Source organism: Lonchura striata, chromosome Z (assembly GCF_050655825.1).
Source record: "Lonchura striata isolate lonStrDom1 chromosome Z, ASM5065582v1, whole genome shotgun sequence".
Classification (NCBI taxonomy): Eukaryota; Metazoa; Chordata; class Aves; order Passeriformes; family Estrildidae; genus Lonchura; species Lonchura striata.
The window spans coordinates 74,382,440-74,403,524 of record NC_140740.1 but is presented as its reverse complement, the minus strand read 5'-3'; the positions used below and the strand labels follow the sequence as shown (position 1 = coordinate 74,403,524).

Sequence of the window (21,085 nt, the reverse complement as noted above, 5' to 3'; positions counted from 1 at the left end):
GAAAAACAAAAATCCTGTGACAGGAAGAGTGGCAGATAAATGAAAGGAAGCACTGCTGACATCTCCAAATGATGCAAATCTTGTATACTGCACCAATGCATGGCCACTACCTCCTTCACCCACCAAGAAATGTTGAACAGTTACCAGGGAGAGTTAGGAACAAGCCAATTGAAGCAGCAACACTGCCCAGCCCAACTACAGCTAAAATAGCTAAGGGCTGTGTAGGAGGTATAATGCCAGCTGTTTTGATCCCTGTTAGCCCCTTAGCCACAAGAGAATGTATCACAGCCCAGTCATTTATTCCTATTGAATTAAAAATAAAATGGGGGGAAATTTTCGGTATATTTGAATAGCCTTTTGCCCACTGCCTATCTAAAAAAAGCCAGATCATCATCTCACTGATGTCAGTGTTATCTTCCCAGATGCAAGATTTGCATTATAACATATGGAGTGGTGACATCTGAATTTGTACTACTGGACTATTGTAGGCATTTCACATTTCTGCACTGGGGTTGGAGGGGCAAAATGATACCAAGTTTTTATGTCATATGATTAAACATTGTTTTGTACAGTATATACTATATTTTAAGCTCATTCATTAGATTTTGAAATAAAATGCTTCTCTTTCTTCAGTGATAGGAAATTATACACCAAAAATTCAGATCATCCTTTGACAGGCAACCATGTGCATCAGCCATGCAAGAAAACAGTATTCTCTGACAAGACTTCACATGTTAGCTACAGAAATATAGCCCCTTTTTCAGTTTAAAACTATCTACACATCTGCAGATGCTTGCAACTAAATAAAAAATAACAATAAAGCAAACATGAAAGGATGGCCTTAAAGGAGTTACATTCAACACAGCAGATTTTTCAAAGGTAAGGTGAGGTCACCAATGTCTTATAGCTCCAAAGGGGCAAAAAATTGCTTCATCTAAAAATAGACTCTTGTATAAATGCAGTGGAACCCATGAAAAAGATTCCTTTCTTTGAAGACAGTTCATTACTGAACTCTTTGAACTGTGTGGATAGTCCCTAAGCCACTAAAATGCCAGAGGGCCAAGAGAGATATGTATGTGCATCAGCTGTTCTTGTTAATGTGTATCTGCAAACAGACACCCATTCTGTTTGACTGTAGTACTCATCAGTCCCACTAGTTTTTCTGGTCTCAATAATTTTATATTTCACTTATATAAATCTGAAAGAAAAAGTCTGACATCTCTACCACCAGGATGCAGAGAATCTAACTTAAAATTATAACATTTAAAAGATATTGTCTTTAAGATTTGCACAACTCTTGTCCTGATTGTGAGCCTTAAATAAATCTATCAAAAACAGAGTTTTTAACCCCCTAATGGTGCAAAATAAAAAAACAACCCAGTTCTGTTGCTCAGTCCAACCTCACCTAAAGAACTGGAGTAGTAAAAGTTCTGTTGCATTGAAACAAACAAACAAACAAAAAAAATTAAATCCCAGAATATATCAGAGAAACTGTTGCACCAAACAAAATGACACAATTTATACAAAGTTACATTTGAAAGAAAGAAATAACATTAAGTTTAAATTATTCCCGTGCACCAGACTCACAGAGCTAACACATTGTGTGAATTATCTCCTAATCGGGATGCATGCTGCCATTTAACAAACTTATCTCAGAAGTTATATGAAAACCAGTTATATCAGTAGTATCACCATACTGGAACAATTTTGATTCTTAGTGTTAACTCATTTTGCTTTGGTGTTATTTTGTTGCTGCAATTTTGGTTTTGGGGAGAATGCTTTTGTCTCTCTTTTGTCAAACTTCCTTCAGAAAACAGGTGGTTAGTGATCTTCAGTTTGTCTAGACTAATATTAGATACTTGTCTTTTGCTTTCAAGTGTTTGACTATAAGATGTAGAAGGAGTCCTCTGCTATTGTGATGGGCTCATTAATAAAATGGAGAGAAGCACAGACTAACAAGTGATTTTAGGCAGCAGTGGATACATTACTACAGTTTTGTACACAGAACATCATCTAGGCAGCACTGAGCAGTAAAGATATGGTTTTTTTGTGCAGCTCTAAGATTTGGACAGAAATCTCAAGATTCAGACATCACATCTCCTCAAGACTCCTAAGCATCAAAGACATCCAGTACCACCAAGAAAAGGCTTTTATTTTCCCCCCAAACACCTCTACCCACATGCCTCTTAAGCCTCATTGCCTTTGGCATGTCTCTCTGCCCTGACCTCCTCCAGCCCATAACACAGACCCATCCACACCACCCCAGTTTGGCTAGATTGAACACTTTTCCACTACTTGAACAATGATATCTCACCTGCTTAGTCCATCTCAGACCTTCACCTCATCCATCTTTTCTCTAACCACCCACCACACCATCTTAGCACTCCAGCTGACCTTTTTGATGTATTTGGAACAAAGGTAGCCAAAGATTTCCCAGGTTTCCACCAGAACACTGTGGCCGCCATCCAGAGCTCCAAGGGGAAGGAGCGCTGTCCAGCAGCTGCAGATCAGTACACCCACCATGACCACGAGAATGCAATAAAAAGATCTTAACTTTTTTGTCTTGCTATACTAGTCTCCTTCACATTGCAATTTGAGGTAAAAGCAGCAGCCTGAAACAAGGCCATGGAAAGATCTTTGACACAGAAGTTATTGACGTCTTCCACAAGCCACAACACTGGAACATTAACACAGACCTAAACATTTAACACATGTGAATGGATTTATTCTGGAACTTAATATAATCACTCTTTCTGAAATCTTGTGTTTTGTCACAATATAATTAAACAGCTATTTAAGAAAAATTGGTCTTTTTGACACGGAGGAAGTAGTGATTCATCAGGGAGGACTCTTTGGAATGCATGGATTTCAGGGAAGCCATCTTAAAAGCAAGAGAAAGAGAAACCCACAATAGCCAACAGCCCAGGAAGAAGCAAACTCACTAAAGGGAGAACCTTTTTAGACACTTTCAAAACAGAGACTTGAGCTTGGGTGTCTCTCCAGAAAACACCTGAGTCATTACATTAACACTTATTCTGGGGTCTCAGAAGAAATTTGATTAGCTTTGGAAAAGAACGCATACAAAAAGCTAGACCTAATTTTCTCTCTCCTTTTCTAAAATGGATCTCTTGGTTTTCAGGCTAGCACAATGGTTTGATAAATTGCATTTCATAATGGACATGATAACTGCAGGAGAACAATGATCACTGACAACATTCAAGTCCACGGTGCCCTCAGCCAGCCTTCCAAATCAGCAACAGAGGAAGAGGAAAGCCTCTCTTCACTGTTCTTATGACAAAATGGCTAACCTAAGAGAAAAGGGAAAATTGACTGCTGGAAGCAGCTCCCAAGCTAACACCAGAGACCTCATATTCAATTCTACATTCAATTATATTGTTTTTTTTGTTTTGTGTTGTTTTGGGTTTTTTTACAGCACTGATAGGTATACCACCTGTAACTATATCACTATTTGATCAAAACATGCATATTACAAGATAGGAATCAGACCTCACTCTTCCAGCTATAAACAAATGAATTATCCTTAAATCCGACAGGCTGCAGTTCTGTCTGAAAACTAATTTTGAACAGTTTCTCCTAGGCTTAAAAACAGAAGTTGAATAGCTTGATTTTTACTACCCATATTGCTTCAAAACTCCATTCTGCCCATTTCATCAGTGAATGTTACTGACCCTACTGATGCAGAGTCTCTCAACTATCCATTGTCCCTTTGGAATTCTTATTTAAATGTGGTTTAATAATATCTATACATATGTTCACACCTGGCTGTATTGTCTGTGAATTCTGTGTGCTGGAGTCCAGGTGGCCCAGATCTTTGCAATTCCTGCTCCCTTCTTCCATACTATGAAACCAACTGGACCAATTGGTCCAGTTTTCCCATCCTTTTGGATCAAAAGCTGCCTCCTTAGATGCAATAAGAATCCAGGGCAAAAGGTCAACAGATTGTGCATCTACATCAAAAATAGACATGCATTTTCAAAGTGAGTAACTCACATTATTAATAGTTTCATATTGAGACGGCTTCTGAAGTAGCACCATTTAGCTGAGGGGTTTCTCAGCATAAATCTGCACTCTACCCTTTCTACATCCAAGATATGAAATATATGGCATTGGATAGCCAAGTCAGAGATTTACAGGGTAGAGATATACCGAGATTTAAAAAACTATCCTCCAGAGTACCTCGCTATCCAAAGAGTCAGAGGTAATACAAAGGAACAGCATGTCTCTAATGCATTTTGTTCTTTTACAGCTGGCAACATGGGTGAGAAAGAGGTTTATAAATAATTGGATGCTGAAGGATGGGGCTGTGGTTGACACAAATGGCTGAAATGAAAGGGAAAAATAAAGTTCACCGGCAAATGGACTAATGGTCCTCTCAAGTGAAAGAAGTTACCTGGAATAGACACTGCCACCAATAAGCTGTAGAGAATGTCACCTTAACTCAGAATTAATAATGTATCTTTGCACAGAGCTTCTTCCTCACATAGAGGGAAAGGTGACTCAAGCTTCATAAGCCAAAATCACTGGTGTTTTGGGGGAGCTGTGGAAGCTCATGCAGAATGAGCCCATTCTACTTTAGGGTCTGTGAGATTGCCCCAGAGAAGATGCCAGGTATTGTGCTGCTGCCCTGCAGCAAGGTGCCTGCTGGTGACTTTCTGGGCTAGAAATGCACCAAGTGATCTATGCCAGAGGGAGACAGGACTACAAGAGATCATCAGGTGGCTGTTGTTGCTGTAAGCTCATGCCCTCAACCATTTCAAACACAGGCTGCTCTTTACAATGCTCTGTACTTTTGTTCTTACGTGAATAAATGTGATTGTTGATTTCCTTAAGGTATAATCTTGGGTTTGACAAGACTCACCAAAAATACATAAACGCTGCATCATAAAACATTTTATATGTTATTTTCTAGCAGCCACACAGGTACATCCAGTGTTTACTAAAGGCAATTACAATAGAGAAAATGTTGCAAGATTCCCACCAAGCTCCTCAGAAGATAAAACCTCAGTCTCATTTTGTGCATATCAAACAGTAAAAGGTGTAAAACAGATGCTGATAGTGGTCAGTTTAAAACCACTGGGTATTTTGGGCATTGAAAGTCAAAATTCCAAAATAAATTTTTACTGAAGGACTTAGAGGGGTTCTGGACCTGTTGAGTTCTAATGATGAAACTATTGAGGCTCATTGTTCTCTTACAAACTTTCAGCAATTCTCTTTTCTTATACACCTGTCTGTGCACACACAGGTGCTCATTTTATATTTAGTGATATAAATGCATATCATCCAGAGCAGTTTTGGAAGTCCAGAACGTTGTGTGACTCAATGCGAAGTCGTTAATCAGGCTTCTCTTTGCCAGGTGGTTTAATATTTTCTGAAGAAATGGTTTTATCTGTTCTGTAACAATTCTTCTGTCTAACATTGCTTAAGAGCATAACTACTGTGCCAAAACTCACCTGCATCATTTGAAGGAGGAATGGAAAGGTCAGATACAGAGCAGCAGAAGTCCTTTGACTGTATTCATTTAGGAGTGGGCTTAGTCACAGAAGAACACCTCTATACTAGCAATTTTCTTTATGGTAAGAGCTATTCAGGCCAGCACCTCTCAGAGAGCAGCTAGCCTAAATTAACAAGGTCCTGCACTGTAACATATTTCAATATTTTTGGCCTGCTCAATTTTTTTATGCCAACTCTGCACACTTCAGCTATATTCAAGAGGTGTCTTATGTCTCAGGTGTCCTACTGAGTTGTGAAATGGACCTTCATCACACTAAGTTACAGAGTTGGGAGTTTTATTTTCTAAGTTTACACTACATCTGGTGTGTTCCTCATGCTACAGAACTTACTACTAGCCAGTTAAACCATAGTACACCTCAAACAAAACCAGAAGCACAAGAAGTACACTGATTTTTCATATACTTGGTACTGCTTGGCAGACAATTGTATTTGAAATCAAGGCAATACTTAGGACTGTATTTCTACAGAAGCTATGATCTGATGCAACTCTCTCAGTGGCTGGATTTCCTTCATATTTGGCTGCTACAGTCTTTGACTTATTCCCCACATAAAGAACAAAGCAAAGCAAAACAAAACAACCAAAACCAAACCAAAACAGAAACAAACAAACAAAAAAACCCCACCCAGCCAAAAAAAGCCTTGACATTTTGAAGAAAAGGATATGTCCCAAAATTTCCACCTTGGAACTTAACACAGACCAGCACTGTTAAGAAATACTGTCCCACTGTATTTTTGCTTATTTCTGAGCTTTTCTTCTAATAATTATTTTGCTACAGAAAAGCCAGAAAACTGCCAAAATCTATTGCTATTGTGACTGACCAAGACAGGCTCATAAACAAGTCTTCCTTTTCTACAAAAATGACAGCATAAGAAGAACCAAATCATTATACCTGCTGTTCTTGTAATTTCAAGAAGAAAAATATGATAAAATAATCAATGGAAGCCTGCAAGTTCTTTGGAGGTTTTTTCCATCTAGCTAATATGTTAGCAACATGAGCTTTGAAACTTGTCTGTTGCTGTAAAGTTTTATTAATGCTGAAGTCTCAAGATACTCAAGAAAATCAGAACTTTTCACAACGTCTGCTTAAGATTTGGCCATAATTAAAAGACGTAAACATATATAAGTATTTTTTGACATCTTGAAATCCCCATGGAAGTGTCAAAAAAACTGCTTAGCTCTTGCTAAACAGCTGTGCTATTGCACTTCAGAACCAGCAATAACTGAGCAATGGGTCAAGCAGCCATTATACAGTCAGCATCTTCTCAGCTCATTGTTATGCTCCTGTGATGGAAGTTAATGCCTCGTATCTTTATACAAAGCTGATGGGGCATTTGAGATATTAATATTCTTTCTTTTCATAAAACTGTTTTGCTTTGTTAAGGAGGGTACAAGGGGAAGGAATATCTTGTTTTTTTTCAATTGAGTGCTTCTGCCCAAGTACCTTTAGAACAGAGTGTATGGCTGGGCACCAGAAACTGTGAGTCCTCTCCCAAATCAAGGTACAGATGCATCTTCTAACCCTTAACAAGTGCACTTGAGATTTTTGTCAGGCAACCTGTAGATAATTGTTTACCAGGCTTTCAAGAGCAAAAGAAACACACCCACCCACCAAAACTGCTGAACAGCTACTCATGAACATTGTGAGTGAGACAGGACCAAAACATTTCAATACCCTGAACAGTTCAGAACTTTTCATTAAGGAAAGGAAAAGAAAAGAAAACAACAAAAAATTACCTTTTGTAACACTGACCTCACATCAAATTAATACAGATAAAATAGACTTTGAAAGAAGGTTTAGATAAGCCATATATTTTAAGTGACATAGGATAATTTTTTGTGTGGTTGGCTTTTATTTTATTTTTTATTTGAACTGAACAGGGTTGAAATCATTACAGGCTGATTTATTTTAATGCTAGTTTCATACCACAGTGTGGATGAGTTTTAAAACATTCTAAAGAGGCAGGATGAAATGTAAAGTGCAATACTTGATTCTGTAAACACCTAAAGAACAGTTCAGAACACAAAATGAAGACACACCAAGCAACATGGTTTAAGTGGTTTGAGAAGTTACCCAACAGCTAATTATTTTAATATATAATAGTGCTAACATCCAGTATATTGGTTTTGTGCCCTAATACACTTAGATGAGATTTTGTGGTGGCTTGACCCTAGATGGCAACTAAGCCCCAGGCAGCTGCTCATTCACTCCACTACCTACAGGATGGGGAGAGAGTCTGAAGAATAAAAGTGAAATAACTCATGAATTTTTACACTTTAATAGGTAAAATAAGATGTGCACACATGAGCAAAGCAAAACAAGGAATTAAGTTACCACTTCCTATGGGTAGGCAGGTGTAAAGCCATTCCCAGGAGAGCAGGGCTCATCATGTGCTGTGGGTACTTGGGAGGACAAACACCATCACTTCAAATGTCTCCTCCTTCTTTCCCCAAGTGGGATGCCATATGGTATAGAATATCCAATGCTGCTAATACATGCAGCCAGCACTACAGCAGCTAAAACCAAGTAGTATTGCTAGACACTCTTTCCATACCAAAATAAGTAATATTATTCTTCCCTTCTGAGCTTTTATGGAAATAAATATTGTTATCATGTACTGCTGCAGAAACATATTTCCACACTTTTCCACTTCTTTTTAATCTGTCAAGTATAGTATACTATTTTGCCTTTATGATTGTTCTGTAATAAGCCAACGCTGTTGTAGTCAATACTTTAGTGTGATCTGCAGAATCATGACAGGACTGGCAATAAGAATGACAGCTCTAACTCAACTAAAAAAAAAATTTAAAATATTTTGCAGATCTTAATTCTTATAGGAATGGAAATATTTCTACTATATAATTGAAATAGTTGTTAAATAACTTCAAAAATCCCAGACACCTAAAAAACTCATAATTTGTAAAAAATCACTGAAGCACAGAATCATTTAGGTTGGGAAAGACTGAATGTGGCATTTAGTGCCATGGGCTGGTTGACAAGGTGATGTTATGCCACAGGTTGGGCACAATGATCTCAAAAGTCTTTTCCAACCTAGTTAACTCTGTGATTCTGTGAAAAGATGTCCAAGATCAAATCCAATCTTTGGCCAATTACCACTGTATCAATGAGACCATGGCACAGAGTGCCACAACCAGTCATTTATTGAACAACGCCAGGGATGGTGACTTTATCACTTTCCTGGCCAGTCCCTTCCAATGCTTGACAATCCTTTGTGTGAAGAAATTCTTCCTGATGTAGCACCTGAACCTTCCCTGTAGCAGTTTGAGGCTGTTTCCTCTCATCCTGTTTCTTGTTGCCTGGAAGAAGATACCAAGCCCCACTGGCTGCACACTCTTTTCAGGCAATTGCAGAGAGTGGGAAGGCCCCCCTGAGCTTTCTTTCCTTCAGGCTTCTCTCTCACCTCCAGCTCCCTCAGCTGTTCTTCACGGGACTTGTTCTCCAGACCCTTCCACAGCTCTGTTTCCCTTTCCTGGACTCGCTCCAGCACCTCAATGTCTTGTAGTGAAGAGCCCAAAAACTGAACACAGGATTCCAGGTGTGGCTCACCAGTGCCCAGTGCAGGGGGACAATCCCTGCCCTGGTCCTGCTGGCCACACCATTGCTGATCCAGGCCAGGATGCCATTGGCCTTCTTGGCCACCTGGGCACTGCTGGCTCATGTCCAGCCACTGTCACCAGCACCCCCAGGGCCTTTCCAGCCCCTCTGCCCCAGCCTGTGGAGCTGCCTGGGGTTGCTGTGACCCAAGGGCAGGACAAGCACTGGCCTTGTTGAACCATAATATTACAATATCAATCAGAAAGTTCAAAAATATCTGAAATACATTCAGTTCAAATAACTAGAAAGTTAGGAAATATATTTGTTTATAACAGCACATAATGTAATAATACATAGTAAACAACTATTGAGAACTGAGTTATAACTAAAAAAACTTTTTTTTCACAATCCTTCTAATTTTCTTTTCAATTCTCAACTTAAAACATTGTGAGTGTTTTGATTTTGCTCTCCTCTGCATTAAAAAAGAAATAATATTTTGTCATAAGTGTTGCACTCTGACTAGTTAAAAAAAAAAATCAACAATTCTCAAGAAATACAGGAATTATTTTACTCCAGTCATGCTTGAATTTTGTCCCAAATTTTGAATTTTTGATGATGCAGGCTCTTAATCTGTATAAGTAAAACAGTCAATGTGACTGCAGACAATTCTACAAGTTTCTCAGTGTTTGAACTGACAATCGGCTGTGGGGATGTCTGGATTTGTTTTCTGTGATTTCTCCCACTTATGTTTTCCTTAAGATGACTTCTGAATTTTTAAATTATTAAGGAATATTTTGTAACTTTGGAATTTCTTACTGATATTCTAACAAAATACTAGGATTACTTTGTGACATGATATCCTGCTTTCTTAGTACAAAGAAAAGTAACTTAAGATGCAGCTGGGATCATGGCACTGGTTTTGGTGGTTTTTTGTTTGTTTTAATTAATAAACTTTGGAAGGGAGCAACAAAGCAAAATTTCATTTCTAAAAGGCTTTCAGGGAAGTTACCTACTCTGGTATTAAAAACAACAAACAAACAAACAAACAAAAAACCAAAAACAAAACAGCAACAACAAAAAAACCCCAACCCACAAACCAAACAAACCTCATGGAAAAAGAATATCCAGCTCAATGATCTCTTTTCAAGCGCTGTAAACTTAAGTGAAGACGTTGACAGGCAGGATGCAGCAGTGCCTGCCTTAGCCACTGAGAGGGGGACCCAAGTCTTACAGGTACCCTATGGACACAGCCCTCACCCGCTCCTCCAGGAGCATCTCCACAGCCCTACCCCAGCAAGGTGCAGTAGCAAACGTCTGCAGATCACAGGGGCTCGGTGCTGAGCCGAATATCCACGCCTAGAAGCAACAGTTCATTTTAACTACGGCGGGAAGAAAAAGGGATGAAGTAAAGCCAGCACCACGTACTCTCTGCCGTCAGCCGCAGAGCTCGAAACAAGCCCTTTCTCCGCTCGCTGGGTGTGCGCGGCCGATCCCAGCGCAGGGCGCCCCGGAGCCGCACCAAGGCTGCGGGCTCGGCGCGGAGAAAGGCGGAGAGAGCCCGAGGGGCCCGGCGGCTGCTGCTGCCCCCGGCGAGCTCCCGGCGAGGCGGCCCCCCCGCAGCAGTGCCAGCCCGGCCCGGCCCGGCCGCCGCAGCTGCGGTGAGTCAGTGGGCACCAGGGCACCGCTCCTCCAGCTGCATCCCGCCCGCCGAGCATCCTCCGCCGGGGGAGGCGCTGGCTCCGCGCACCGTCCTCCCCCTGCCGCGGCCGGCGGGGACCCGCACCGGCACCGCCGGAGATCCCCCCGGAGCGGCGGCGCTTACCCTGGCGCTGGAGCTGCTGGTCTGGGTCTCCGCCTCGACGCTGCAGCAGCGGGGCGTCCTGGAGCGGGCGGAGGCGCCGCCGGACTCCCTGCGCTCCTTGCGGCGGGGGCCGGAGGAGGGCGGCGGCCGCCGGCTCTGGTAGGCGAGGACGGAGGGGATGGAGTCGGCCGCGTCTGTCTTAACGAAGAGGCCGTGCAGGGTGGCGGTGCCCTGCGAGATCGTGGTGGTCTGGTGCGGGGAGTTGGACTCCTCCGAGTCCCGGCAGTATATCACACCGCTGTGCGAGACGTGGATGCTGGGTGCGCAGCCCATCCCTTCCCCTCCCGCGCCGCCGCTCCGCTCCGCTCCCACCTGCCGCCCGCCCGGCTGCGGGGCCGCCGCCCTGCGCCGCGCTCCCCGCGCCGCCGGCACCGGCGCCTCCCCCGCCGCCGGCGCTGCCCCGGCCGCTCCCGCCCCTGCGGCGCCTCCCCGTCACCGCCGCCCGCTCCCCGCGCTGCCTCCGCGCTCCCCGGACCTGCTGAGCCCCTTCCCCTCTTCGGCAGCGTCTGACCAGGCGACCGGGCTGTGTTCACCTGGGGTGGGGTGAAGCGGAGGAGGATGAGGAGAAGGGTGAGAAGAAGAATGATTATCGGTGGTGCAGCCCCATCGTGACCCAGCCACAGGGTCTACTTTCAAGCCTCCCGCAGGGACAACATTACACACACACACATACGCACGCACACACACACACAGACACACACACACATCCCCAGCAATCCCGGTTGCGCTAAATACTAAAAAAAAAAAAAAAAAAAAAGTTACAAATACTTATTTTGACAGTCAAAACGTGCCCTACTCTTGGGTGAGCAAATCTCAGTTTCAGGGTTCTGAAGGGAGCAGTTTAGAGCCATATAGCACCCAGTGCAAGTTAGGGGGAAAAAAGCCAGAATTGTTTCATAATGCTTAATGCTGCTTTTCAATTAAGCCAACATTCAGTGACACAAGTTGCCATTTTATCCTTGGTGGCTGATAGCTGTCAATCCCCGTTTCCAGTCCCTGGTGAGATAATCAAGAAAAATGTTTAATGCTACAGGGATTTACACACCTTCTTAGCTTTCCACAGTGAATAGTTTCATTGACCTCAGTGAAACTATGTAGGAGGTGTAAAGCTAAACATGGAGGTTTTAAGTCTTTGCAAGATTTTAGTTTAAATCCCTCTGTTTTAAATAGCACATAATAAATCCTTCAAGAATTGGTAATGTTATCCAAGCAATATGCCTCCTACTAATAAAGCATTTATCTGAAACCCAGCCACCAAGGAACACTTGTGTATACACCTTTTCTTCTTCTTGGAATATTACCTGATGTTTGACCACTGTTTCTCCATCTAGTTTTAGTGAATGATGTAAAAATACTAAAAACATGAAGCATGGTGCAAGAATTGTGATGTTTTACATCAAAATGGTATAAATATGTTATTTTTGGTTCTTAATGCTTTTGAAGCACTTTAATGAATTAGATTTCAGTTTACTCATAAGTGATGGTTTCACAGCTAAAATGCCTCAGTTTAGAGAGCTTTTGAGCCTTAGCCTCTGTCTCTCTTGATGCAGTGCATGGATCGTTGCAATTATGGCAATGATAGGCACTAGTCCATCAAAAAACCGGACTGAGATCATCCATTTGTTTGCCAAAGTATTTTCAATTTTCTAGTTACCACAGTGAGCCCATGCTGGTCCTGGTAATCACAATTTTCTAGGTTACTATTTTCCCCACTAGTTGTCACTGTTCACAAATCAAGTTGTGGTTAACATCCTGCACATGCTACATATCTGCACGTTTGCCTACTGCCACAGTGCTGTGCTGGCAGCTATCTTTGAGGACAACCTTGGAGATAGGCTCAGTATAAGTAAAACAAAGCAGACTGTGCTTCATCACTCAACCATGAGGCCTTTCTTGCTGCTTAGACTGCAGTTCTGGATGAGACCTCATTCTCCCAGAGCATAATGCCCTTAGTTGCAGATGAATGTGTCCTAAAATCTCACTTAATAACAGGACCAGCCATTTTTATGCATGCATTGAAATACTCTCAAGTCTCTTCCTTTCTATTAATGATTGGGAAACTTAAGTTGGGGATTTGAGCTGCCTGCCCTACACTACAACTGAGATTTGGAAGAGACCCAGGAGCTCAGGAATGCCACTCAGAAGCCATACACTTATGGGGTACACACAAAACCTGTTGCTTTTGGGTAAGTGGTGTTAACAAAAGACCTCTAAGATTTGTTGATTACCTAGTTTGAGACATTTTTCATCACAATTTATCCACCCCAGGTATTAATGGCACTTATAATTTTAATAAAGGATATGAACATAAACCATATTTTGACTTTGCAGAGTGAGCTTGGTGAAAACATTATGTCATACCCTAAACCCTGCCTGTCAGGTTTCCTTAACATCCTAGTATTCCCGTTTCTGCCCTGTTCCCATTGAATTCAGTGACAACTTTGCTATTGAGTTCAGATAGCATTGCAGTAATCTACCCATTCTCACTTGGATTTCCCTTGTTTAGGTATACATTTGAGTTGATGCCAGAAAATAAGCTGTAGGAATAAAAAGTATCAATTCTGGAGAAGCATAGCTAAATGCAGCCCTCAAGCAGCAGCCCCCACACTGTTTACTTTAGGTTTATGGTGAAAGAGCATAACTAAAGAGGGTGAGCTTCTCTGTGCAACATGCCAGAATGTTTGAGAGGAGCAAAGGCTGCTCTAGGATGGGGAAATATGTGGACTGCTGAAAAGCAACAGGAAAGTATGAAGAGTAATAATGCTTGGCCTGACAGCAGAATTAAAAAGTCCTAGAACCAAAAGATGGTTGAGTTTGAAAGGGTCATATGGTCAAATTCTCCACACACCCAAGAAGGGCCATCTATAGCTGTTTGCTTAGGATGCGCATATCTGGGTGTATTTTTTAGTAACTCCAAGTATGAAGATGACACCTCTGGACCACCTATTCATTCTAGGGCTCAGTCATCCCTACAGTACTCTGCTGATGTTCAGAGAGGATCTCCCATCTTACATGTTTCTTTCATGTCCATTGCCTCTGGACCTGTCACTGCACACCAATGAAAGAGTCTGTCCTTGCACCCTCCCTTTAGTTTTACATTGATGAGATATGCCCTGAGTCTGCTCTTATCCAGACTCAACAGTCCCAACTCATCCTCGCCACAGAAGCACAGTGCTCAGAAGGAGCTCAGAGAGAAAAGAATATAGAACTATATATAGAATATAGTAAATGATGATCAGTGTGATCAGAAGCTGGAACAGAGGTGAGTGAGTGGCTGCACAGGGGAAGTATGCCTGTCACTGAAGTAGGAACTGAAGGAAAATTAAAGACTCCTTTTCCTACCATCAGTGCTTTTCCTGCACCTTGCCTGTGAGAGGACAACCATGGATTTACTAAACAAGGAGAAATAGGGAATATTTAAAAGGGTGCACACTTATAGCACACTCCAGTCATGTTCCTAAAGTTGTCTTGCTGCAGTATTCCCTGACTGATGGGCACTAAAGCAGAAGGCTTTATTGTGAGCAGCATGCACCAACCAAGGATGTACAGAAGGGGCAGCTGTACTGAAGCAGAATCTGCCTTCAGAAATGCGTATTTAGTATGGCTCCCGAATGAAGTCAGTGCATCTAGGCACTGGAAAATATTCACATGTATCAGTTTTTCCACTACTAAAGAACTTTTGCTGGCTTTAACTGCAACAATATAAATCCTAACAAATTTTATGCTCATGGGAACCAGTTTTTTACACATGACTAATTTCAGCATAATGTATTTAAGCATATGAGTGATTTTGGAAATCAGAGGTTTCCCTGAAGCATCTTGTATTTTTGGTTTTTTCCAGTAGAAAGCAGTGGATATACATTCTCTATGGTGTTTACACCTGTAAATCCCTCCAGAATGAGGAAAAGATGCTCCTCAACACTTTATATCCCTTCCAAAGCCAGTCATAGGCTTCACTCTGACCTCAATATTAAGGCTTTAGGCTATGAGTAGATTGCTAAGTTTATGTCGGTATTATTGGTTGTATCATCTGTAAATTCCAGTTCATTGCAGTAAGAATATACTACTTCAGAGGTCAAATTTTACAAAGACTTGAAAATACTTGACAGCTCACTATTGAAGACATTTACCTCTATTCATGGGTCATTTACTGTAAAACCAGTTTAAGAAAGTATATATAAGACTGTACAAAAAAAAAAAATTACTATGCTCTTAGGTTCAACAGTTTCTCAGTCTTTTCATATTGGGCCAACAAATTTCTTAGGTACAGAAGAAAATAACATCCTTTGCACCCAGATTACATCAAAGTCAATACCTAAAAATTATTTAAATTATCCAGACCCCATGCACTTTTTTTAACTTAAACTAAATATGAGAAAAATAGTCATGACAGTTAGAATGTATCTTTTCTCAGTACACCTCTGTTTTGTTAAAAACACCCCCATCTTTATGGTACTTTGATAATGTATAATGTATTATCAAATGCTAACTTCATGATTTTACTCATCAACAATGCAAGAAATTATGGCAGTTGGAAATCAAAAATATATTAAATACAAGAGATGAAGGTTATTTTTGCTTGAGAAAGAGCAAAGTGTTGTTTTCAGTCCACAAATTCAATGACTCACTCAATAATGAAATGAAGAGGAACATCACTAACAGTAGTGACCTATCTCAAACTCAACCAAAAAGCAAGATAATCCTTTTTTAAAAAAATTCCTTCCCCAAATTCCTTTAATTTCATAACAGAAAATTCACTCATTGCAGCAAAGCTGTGTTTTAATTTACCTTGATTTTGTTACACTGTCTCTGTGACTGCTGCAAATAACTGTCTCCCAGTCACAAAATCCACAAAAAATATACTCTCCAGTAGGTACTGTTCAATAGAATGAGGTTCCTGGAATTGCTTGCTAATCTCACCATAGAACTTGACTTTGATCTTCCTTTAACAGTCAGATTTTGACGGGTTTGGACAATGCCACTTCAGTTTTGCCCAGAAGTTGATAAAATACTTTACACTATGGATATTTTACAAGAGGTGAAAGAAGCCTGTTTCAAGGGAGCAAAGCTGAAGAGGAAACTCGGTCTGGTTTCCTTTCCACTAGTAGCCCTTGACACTGTATGAATCACCGGGCACAAATTGTTCTGAGAGTTTACAGAGGGGCAGGTGACCTCTCATTCTCTACCTTCTCCACCGCTTTGTGTGCAAGCAAGGAAGTTCAGTGGCTCCTGCCCTTCTCTGTCCGCAGTTGTTTCTCTCTCCCTAGGGGTAGGAGAAGATGCAGTCCTGGCACGTTGCTCCTCACTGCCGAGAGGCCATGAGCTGCCCCAGGGATGCAGATTCTCCCCTGGGGATGAACACCTGCAGTAATTAATTTTCCCTAGAATGGGTGAAAATGGTACTGTCCTTACTATCAGCTTCATTTTGAGAGACACAGCAAATCTTTACTACACGTTTTGAAGAGGAAGAGTAACATATAAAACCACATAGCAACAACAGTCTTCAGCCACTAGCAGTAGCAACAAGTGTTACCATTCACCCGAAGAGCTCAACTTCTAGCAGGACAATGGCCATATACTTCTAGTTATGAGAAAATCTTCTAGAACAAGAAGGATCACACCACATTTAAAAGGCTTAGGCTGCTGCTCTCGAGAAAACCCTTTGGTTTGCCTTTGGGTTGGCTGGAATCAAATACTTCACAGCACTCAAAAGCTAAGAAATGCTGCTGCAGCTCTCCTGACAGCACTGAACAGTTCCCCCAAGCAGCACTTGGTGGTCGTTTCCTCAAAAGCAGCTTGCTCTTTGCTCGTTATTGTTTCAACAGCAGAACTCTTCTCCCTTGATTTATTGCTCTCCGGGAATATCTGCACGGAAAATCCCTCTCGGGTGGTCAGGGAAAAGCTGACTCCTTGGCTTTGGGGCTCCGGGTACTGCTGAACACAACTGGCGAAGCCGAGCCGCGCTGAGCCGGGCGGGGCAGACGCCGCGGCGGCATCGGCGGTGGGAAACATCTCCAGCCCCGCCGACAGGAGTGGGAGAACGCCCGGAAAGTGTGCTTCGAGCACCTTGGAGCAGGGGGCAGCCCCCGGGTCGTCCCGCCAGCCCCTGACCCTCCCGACGTCCCCTTACCTTCCTCCCCGGCGCGCTCATCCTCCGGAGCGCAGGGAGCGGCGGCGCTGCCCAGGTGAGCCGGGCTGCCGCTGCCGCTGTCCCTGCCCCGGCCCGCCCCGGAGCGCCGCGGGAAGCGCTCCAGGACAGAGTTTCGCCTCCGAGCCTCCCATGGCGAAGGAGCGCAAAAAGGCTTTCCCGAATTATCCTGCCCCGCGGGCCTCCTCTCTTGCCCCTGCGCTGGATCATTGTTTGCGTTGATCGGGAACATTTAGTAATGGGGTAAAGCTCCCGGGGAAAGCGCGGCAAACCGAGTCCTCTGAAGCTAGCATGATTCACATGGCTAAGAGTTACACAGCTCTCTTTGAGAGAGAGTGGAAAATCCACATGCAGGACTGATAGCTCGCTACCGGTGCTTTTCAGGATCCTCCAGTAAAACCCAGCCTCATACTCTAGGAGAAGGGACACAAATTGCCTGGAGTTGAGAAAGAGTAGCATAGCCACTATCTGTAGCAAATCTAAACTGCCAGAAGTGGGACTGGAAACGTATTTCAAACAGCCTATATTAATCTTTGCAATATTCTAGTATACAGCATATACAAGGTAGGTGGAAAGCATCATCTTGGGAATGACATCTTTGGGCTCGACTCTTTCATGTTATTACTCTTTCCCCCCTGGCTTAAAAGCAGCTAATGTCTGCTTTTCTTTTTGGAGTACTGCTGTTTCTGCACAGTTCATTAATATTGTTAGTGCTTTGTAAAGGTACACAAGACCTCAATGAAGGAACTCTATAAGATACAGACAACCCCATAAAAAATAATTCCTACCCAAAAAAAATCAAAGGCTTGCATACAAGGCAGTAGAGAACATGTGAATGTCACAAAAACAGAGCAACATTAAAGATGACTGGGAGCTTTGGGACAGGTAGTGGTCAAGTCACAGCAACTGCCTAACCAAAACCATAAAAAACCCCAACTCCTACACAAAACAAACCTAACACACTAATACTCTACAGAAAATTAGTTCTAGACAGGAAAAGCAGAACCAGCATTGACCAGCAGGTTATGTCAGATTGAGGTTAGGGACTGTGAAGGTTTGCCCTATTTCTAGTGAAAAGACACACAATCAGCAAATACAATCCTTGAGCTCCCCAGAAATGCTAAACAGTGCACATATTGAAATGTCCTCAAAAGCAGGTCAGAACATCCCCCTTTTTGTGGCCGTACATCTGCAAGAGCTGTTGTCTGGGAGCTCATATATGACAGGGTGACTTTGACACTCTCTCAAGGTCCTGGTCCTGCATGGATGAGCTGGGTGGGAGGTTAGCTACAGCCTCAGCTGCACACAGCCATATTCTTGGATACTTGGCACTGCAGCCTGATGTGGTCTCAGAGGAGGTTCTTCTTTCTTCAGAACCTCTGCACAAGTGGCAGGTATCAGTCAGCCAACTGCTAATCTCAAAATTAGATTTGCCCTGTTATTTCCAGTAACTGTTAGAGAAGAAAGCATCACAGTCTGCCCTGGTACCCTGCTTCCCCAGGTGGAAAAATTAGGGACTAATTAATTACTCGTGCCATTCTGTGCAGCCATGCTGTCTTTGCAATAAAACCCCAGAAGAATCTTACCCAGCCACGGCACCACAACAAGGGCAAGGTGCTCATCTGGACACAGGGGCTTCAAGGGCCCCCAGCATGAAGTTTTCGATACAGCAACATAGACTTTTTGCAGTTTCCTCACAATCCTTTCCCTGCATTTCTCCCTCATTATTTTTTAAATACAGCCCTTATACACCAGCTAGAATTTAATTTCTCAGCAGGTTTTCAGACCATCACAAGAACAAATGGAAAAAAAATCATTAAGGGTTGATAGGAGCTGAAGTAAACAGATATCTAACAATACTGTCTAGTAGAGCACAGCTGGATGAACAGGACACTACCTGACAGAGATTTATCAAGTGATGTGTGCTCAGAAAAGTGTTGCTTGTGGCTAAGAAGGAACCATTTTTTTCAGAGAGCAAATGCCACCCAGTAGTAATAATAACAATAATAACAATAATAACAATAATAACAATAAAAACAACAACAACAACAACAATAATAATAATAAAAACAACAATAGTTGTGTGTTTACATTCCTGGACAATTTGCTGCCATTTTATATAAAATATAAAGGTGACAAAGCTGTGGGCTTTATGCTGATTTTTTAGGTGGTTTATTCTTAGTCAGTCCCAGTCCCCCTTTTTGAGCCACAGGGGATGAAATAGAATTACTGGTCACTTGAGAGTGAGGGGTGATAGTTCCCAGAGTTTCCAGCAGACTTCAGACAGTCCTGATAGCATTTGACTTTGATAGGACTGCTAACATGAGTGAAAGGCTACAGGATACTTCACTAATCCTTTTATCTATAGGCTTCAGAATGTATCAATTATTCAATTTGCCATAGTTAATCTTTCACAATGTAATCTTTGTATGTAGTCAATTCCATTATATTTTAAGTACATATCAGCTGATGTTATACATTGCATCAGTTGATATATACAGTAGCTTCTTGTCTTGCCTTGGAGTGGTTCATTGGTTGATAGACAATCCATTTATTGCTACACGTGTGGTCAGATGGAACTGTTTTATGTTCTTATGAATAAAAAAAAAGTAATTAAATATATAAATAGTATAGAAATAGCATAGCTAAATTGTTAAACTACAACCTAGAAAGGCACAAACATCACACAAGGCAAATACTCCTGAGGGATATTACTTTTCTCTAGATTTAGTGCAAATCAGAAGAGAACACTACACAACACTGAAGAAGAATTACAGATAGTGAAATGCCCAATTCGAGGAGCCATTCTAGCAAAATTAAGTATTATAAGATATTTTTGTCTAAAATAGGGAACATACATTTCACCACATATTTCAGATGAGATTTCTTACTTTCAAGTGTATTTAGGACACCTAAAGAAAAGTCCTCTGGTCAGCATGAGGACACTGTTTTGTTCTATCATTATGCATTACTGGTGGATCATATGGTCCACTCCTGGTTCTGTAGGAAGCCATGCCAGTAATAGAATCAGAGCAAGGAGACATTCTCTAATTAGGAAACAGTATAAAGTATAAATCCTCACTTCTACTGTATTCTAAAAAAAAAAAAAAAGGAATTGCAGAGAAATATAACATTAAAAGTAGTGTAAAATAAAAATTTTCTGTAGTTCAAGAAAATTTCTCTGTACTTTTTGCTGTCTGCCACAAATGAACAGTAACTAATAGCTTTGGGAATTTGCTGTTGAGCATTCACTGACATAAATTTTGCTATAAAATAGTATTAGAAGTATTCATCTTAGACATTGTAGGGAAATTCTTCTTCTCATTTTGGCAGGCGGTGTACTTGCTGAGAATATCTTCCATCCTGGAAAGATATGAACATGGCTTTCAAGAGCTACAAATACTTGGCAGAATCCTGTTACTTGGCTAGGGCACAAAAGAAGGAAGCGACATGAATCATTCTGTGCTTGTAATCTCTCAGGGTAACACTTCAAACACACAAACAAGAATTCACTATTTTAGAGCACTCTACAGCAGCACTGTGTTGTAAGCAATCCTTTGTCAAAGATGATTATTACATCACAGACTGTGTACTTGTGTGACACCCATGCATGGATGGACAGGCACAGGCTCATGCCAGGGTAACTATGATGAATACAAACTTCACGTGAGTCACTGACATTTAAAAAACTCATCAGTTCTGAGACAAAAAACAATATACCTGTGCAAAACGTGTATTAATACCACATTTACAATGAATGCTTCTGCACCTGCTAGAATACAAATATTTTAACAGGTTCATTTGAAATCTCTCCAGTATTATTGCTTAAGAAAACACTACTCAGCTCATTGTACAGAAATAATCTAATTTTTTCATAATTTTGCAATAATGCCAGGAACATGTAGAAACACAATAGGTCCTGAACAACTAATGAGACAGACACAGCAGAAAGAATCCTTTCTGTTGCATGTTATAATGTCTAATGCAGAG

At 41.6% G+C, this 21,085-nt stretch overlaps 1 protein-coding gene across 6 annotated transcripts in view; it reads right to left on the bottom strand.

The window, feature by feature from the left end:
• PDE8B (phosphodiesterase 8B) overlaps positions 1 to 17,569 on the bottom strand; it is a 76,935-nt gene extending 59,366 nt beyond the window's left edge. For 2 of the 6 annotated variants that reach the window (XM_085567076.1, XM_085567078.1), the window contains exon 1: positions 17,078 to 17,569. In XM_085567076.1, coding sequence (XP_085423202.1) covers positions 17,078 to 17,554 — 477 coding nt within the window. In that variant the 5' untranslated portion in view covers positions 17,555 to 17,569. Of the gene's footprint in view, positions 1 to 10,908; positions 11,303 to 17,077 lie in introns of those variants that run through there. The other 4 variants (XM_085567079.1, XM_085567080.1, XM_085567077.1 and 1 more) reach the window with 3 other exon arrangements.
• Between the last annotated feature and the right edge of the window lie 3,516 nt (positions 17,570 to 21,085).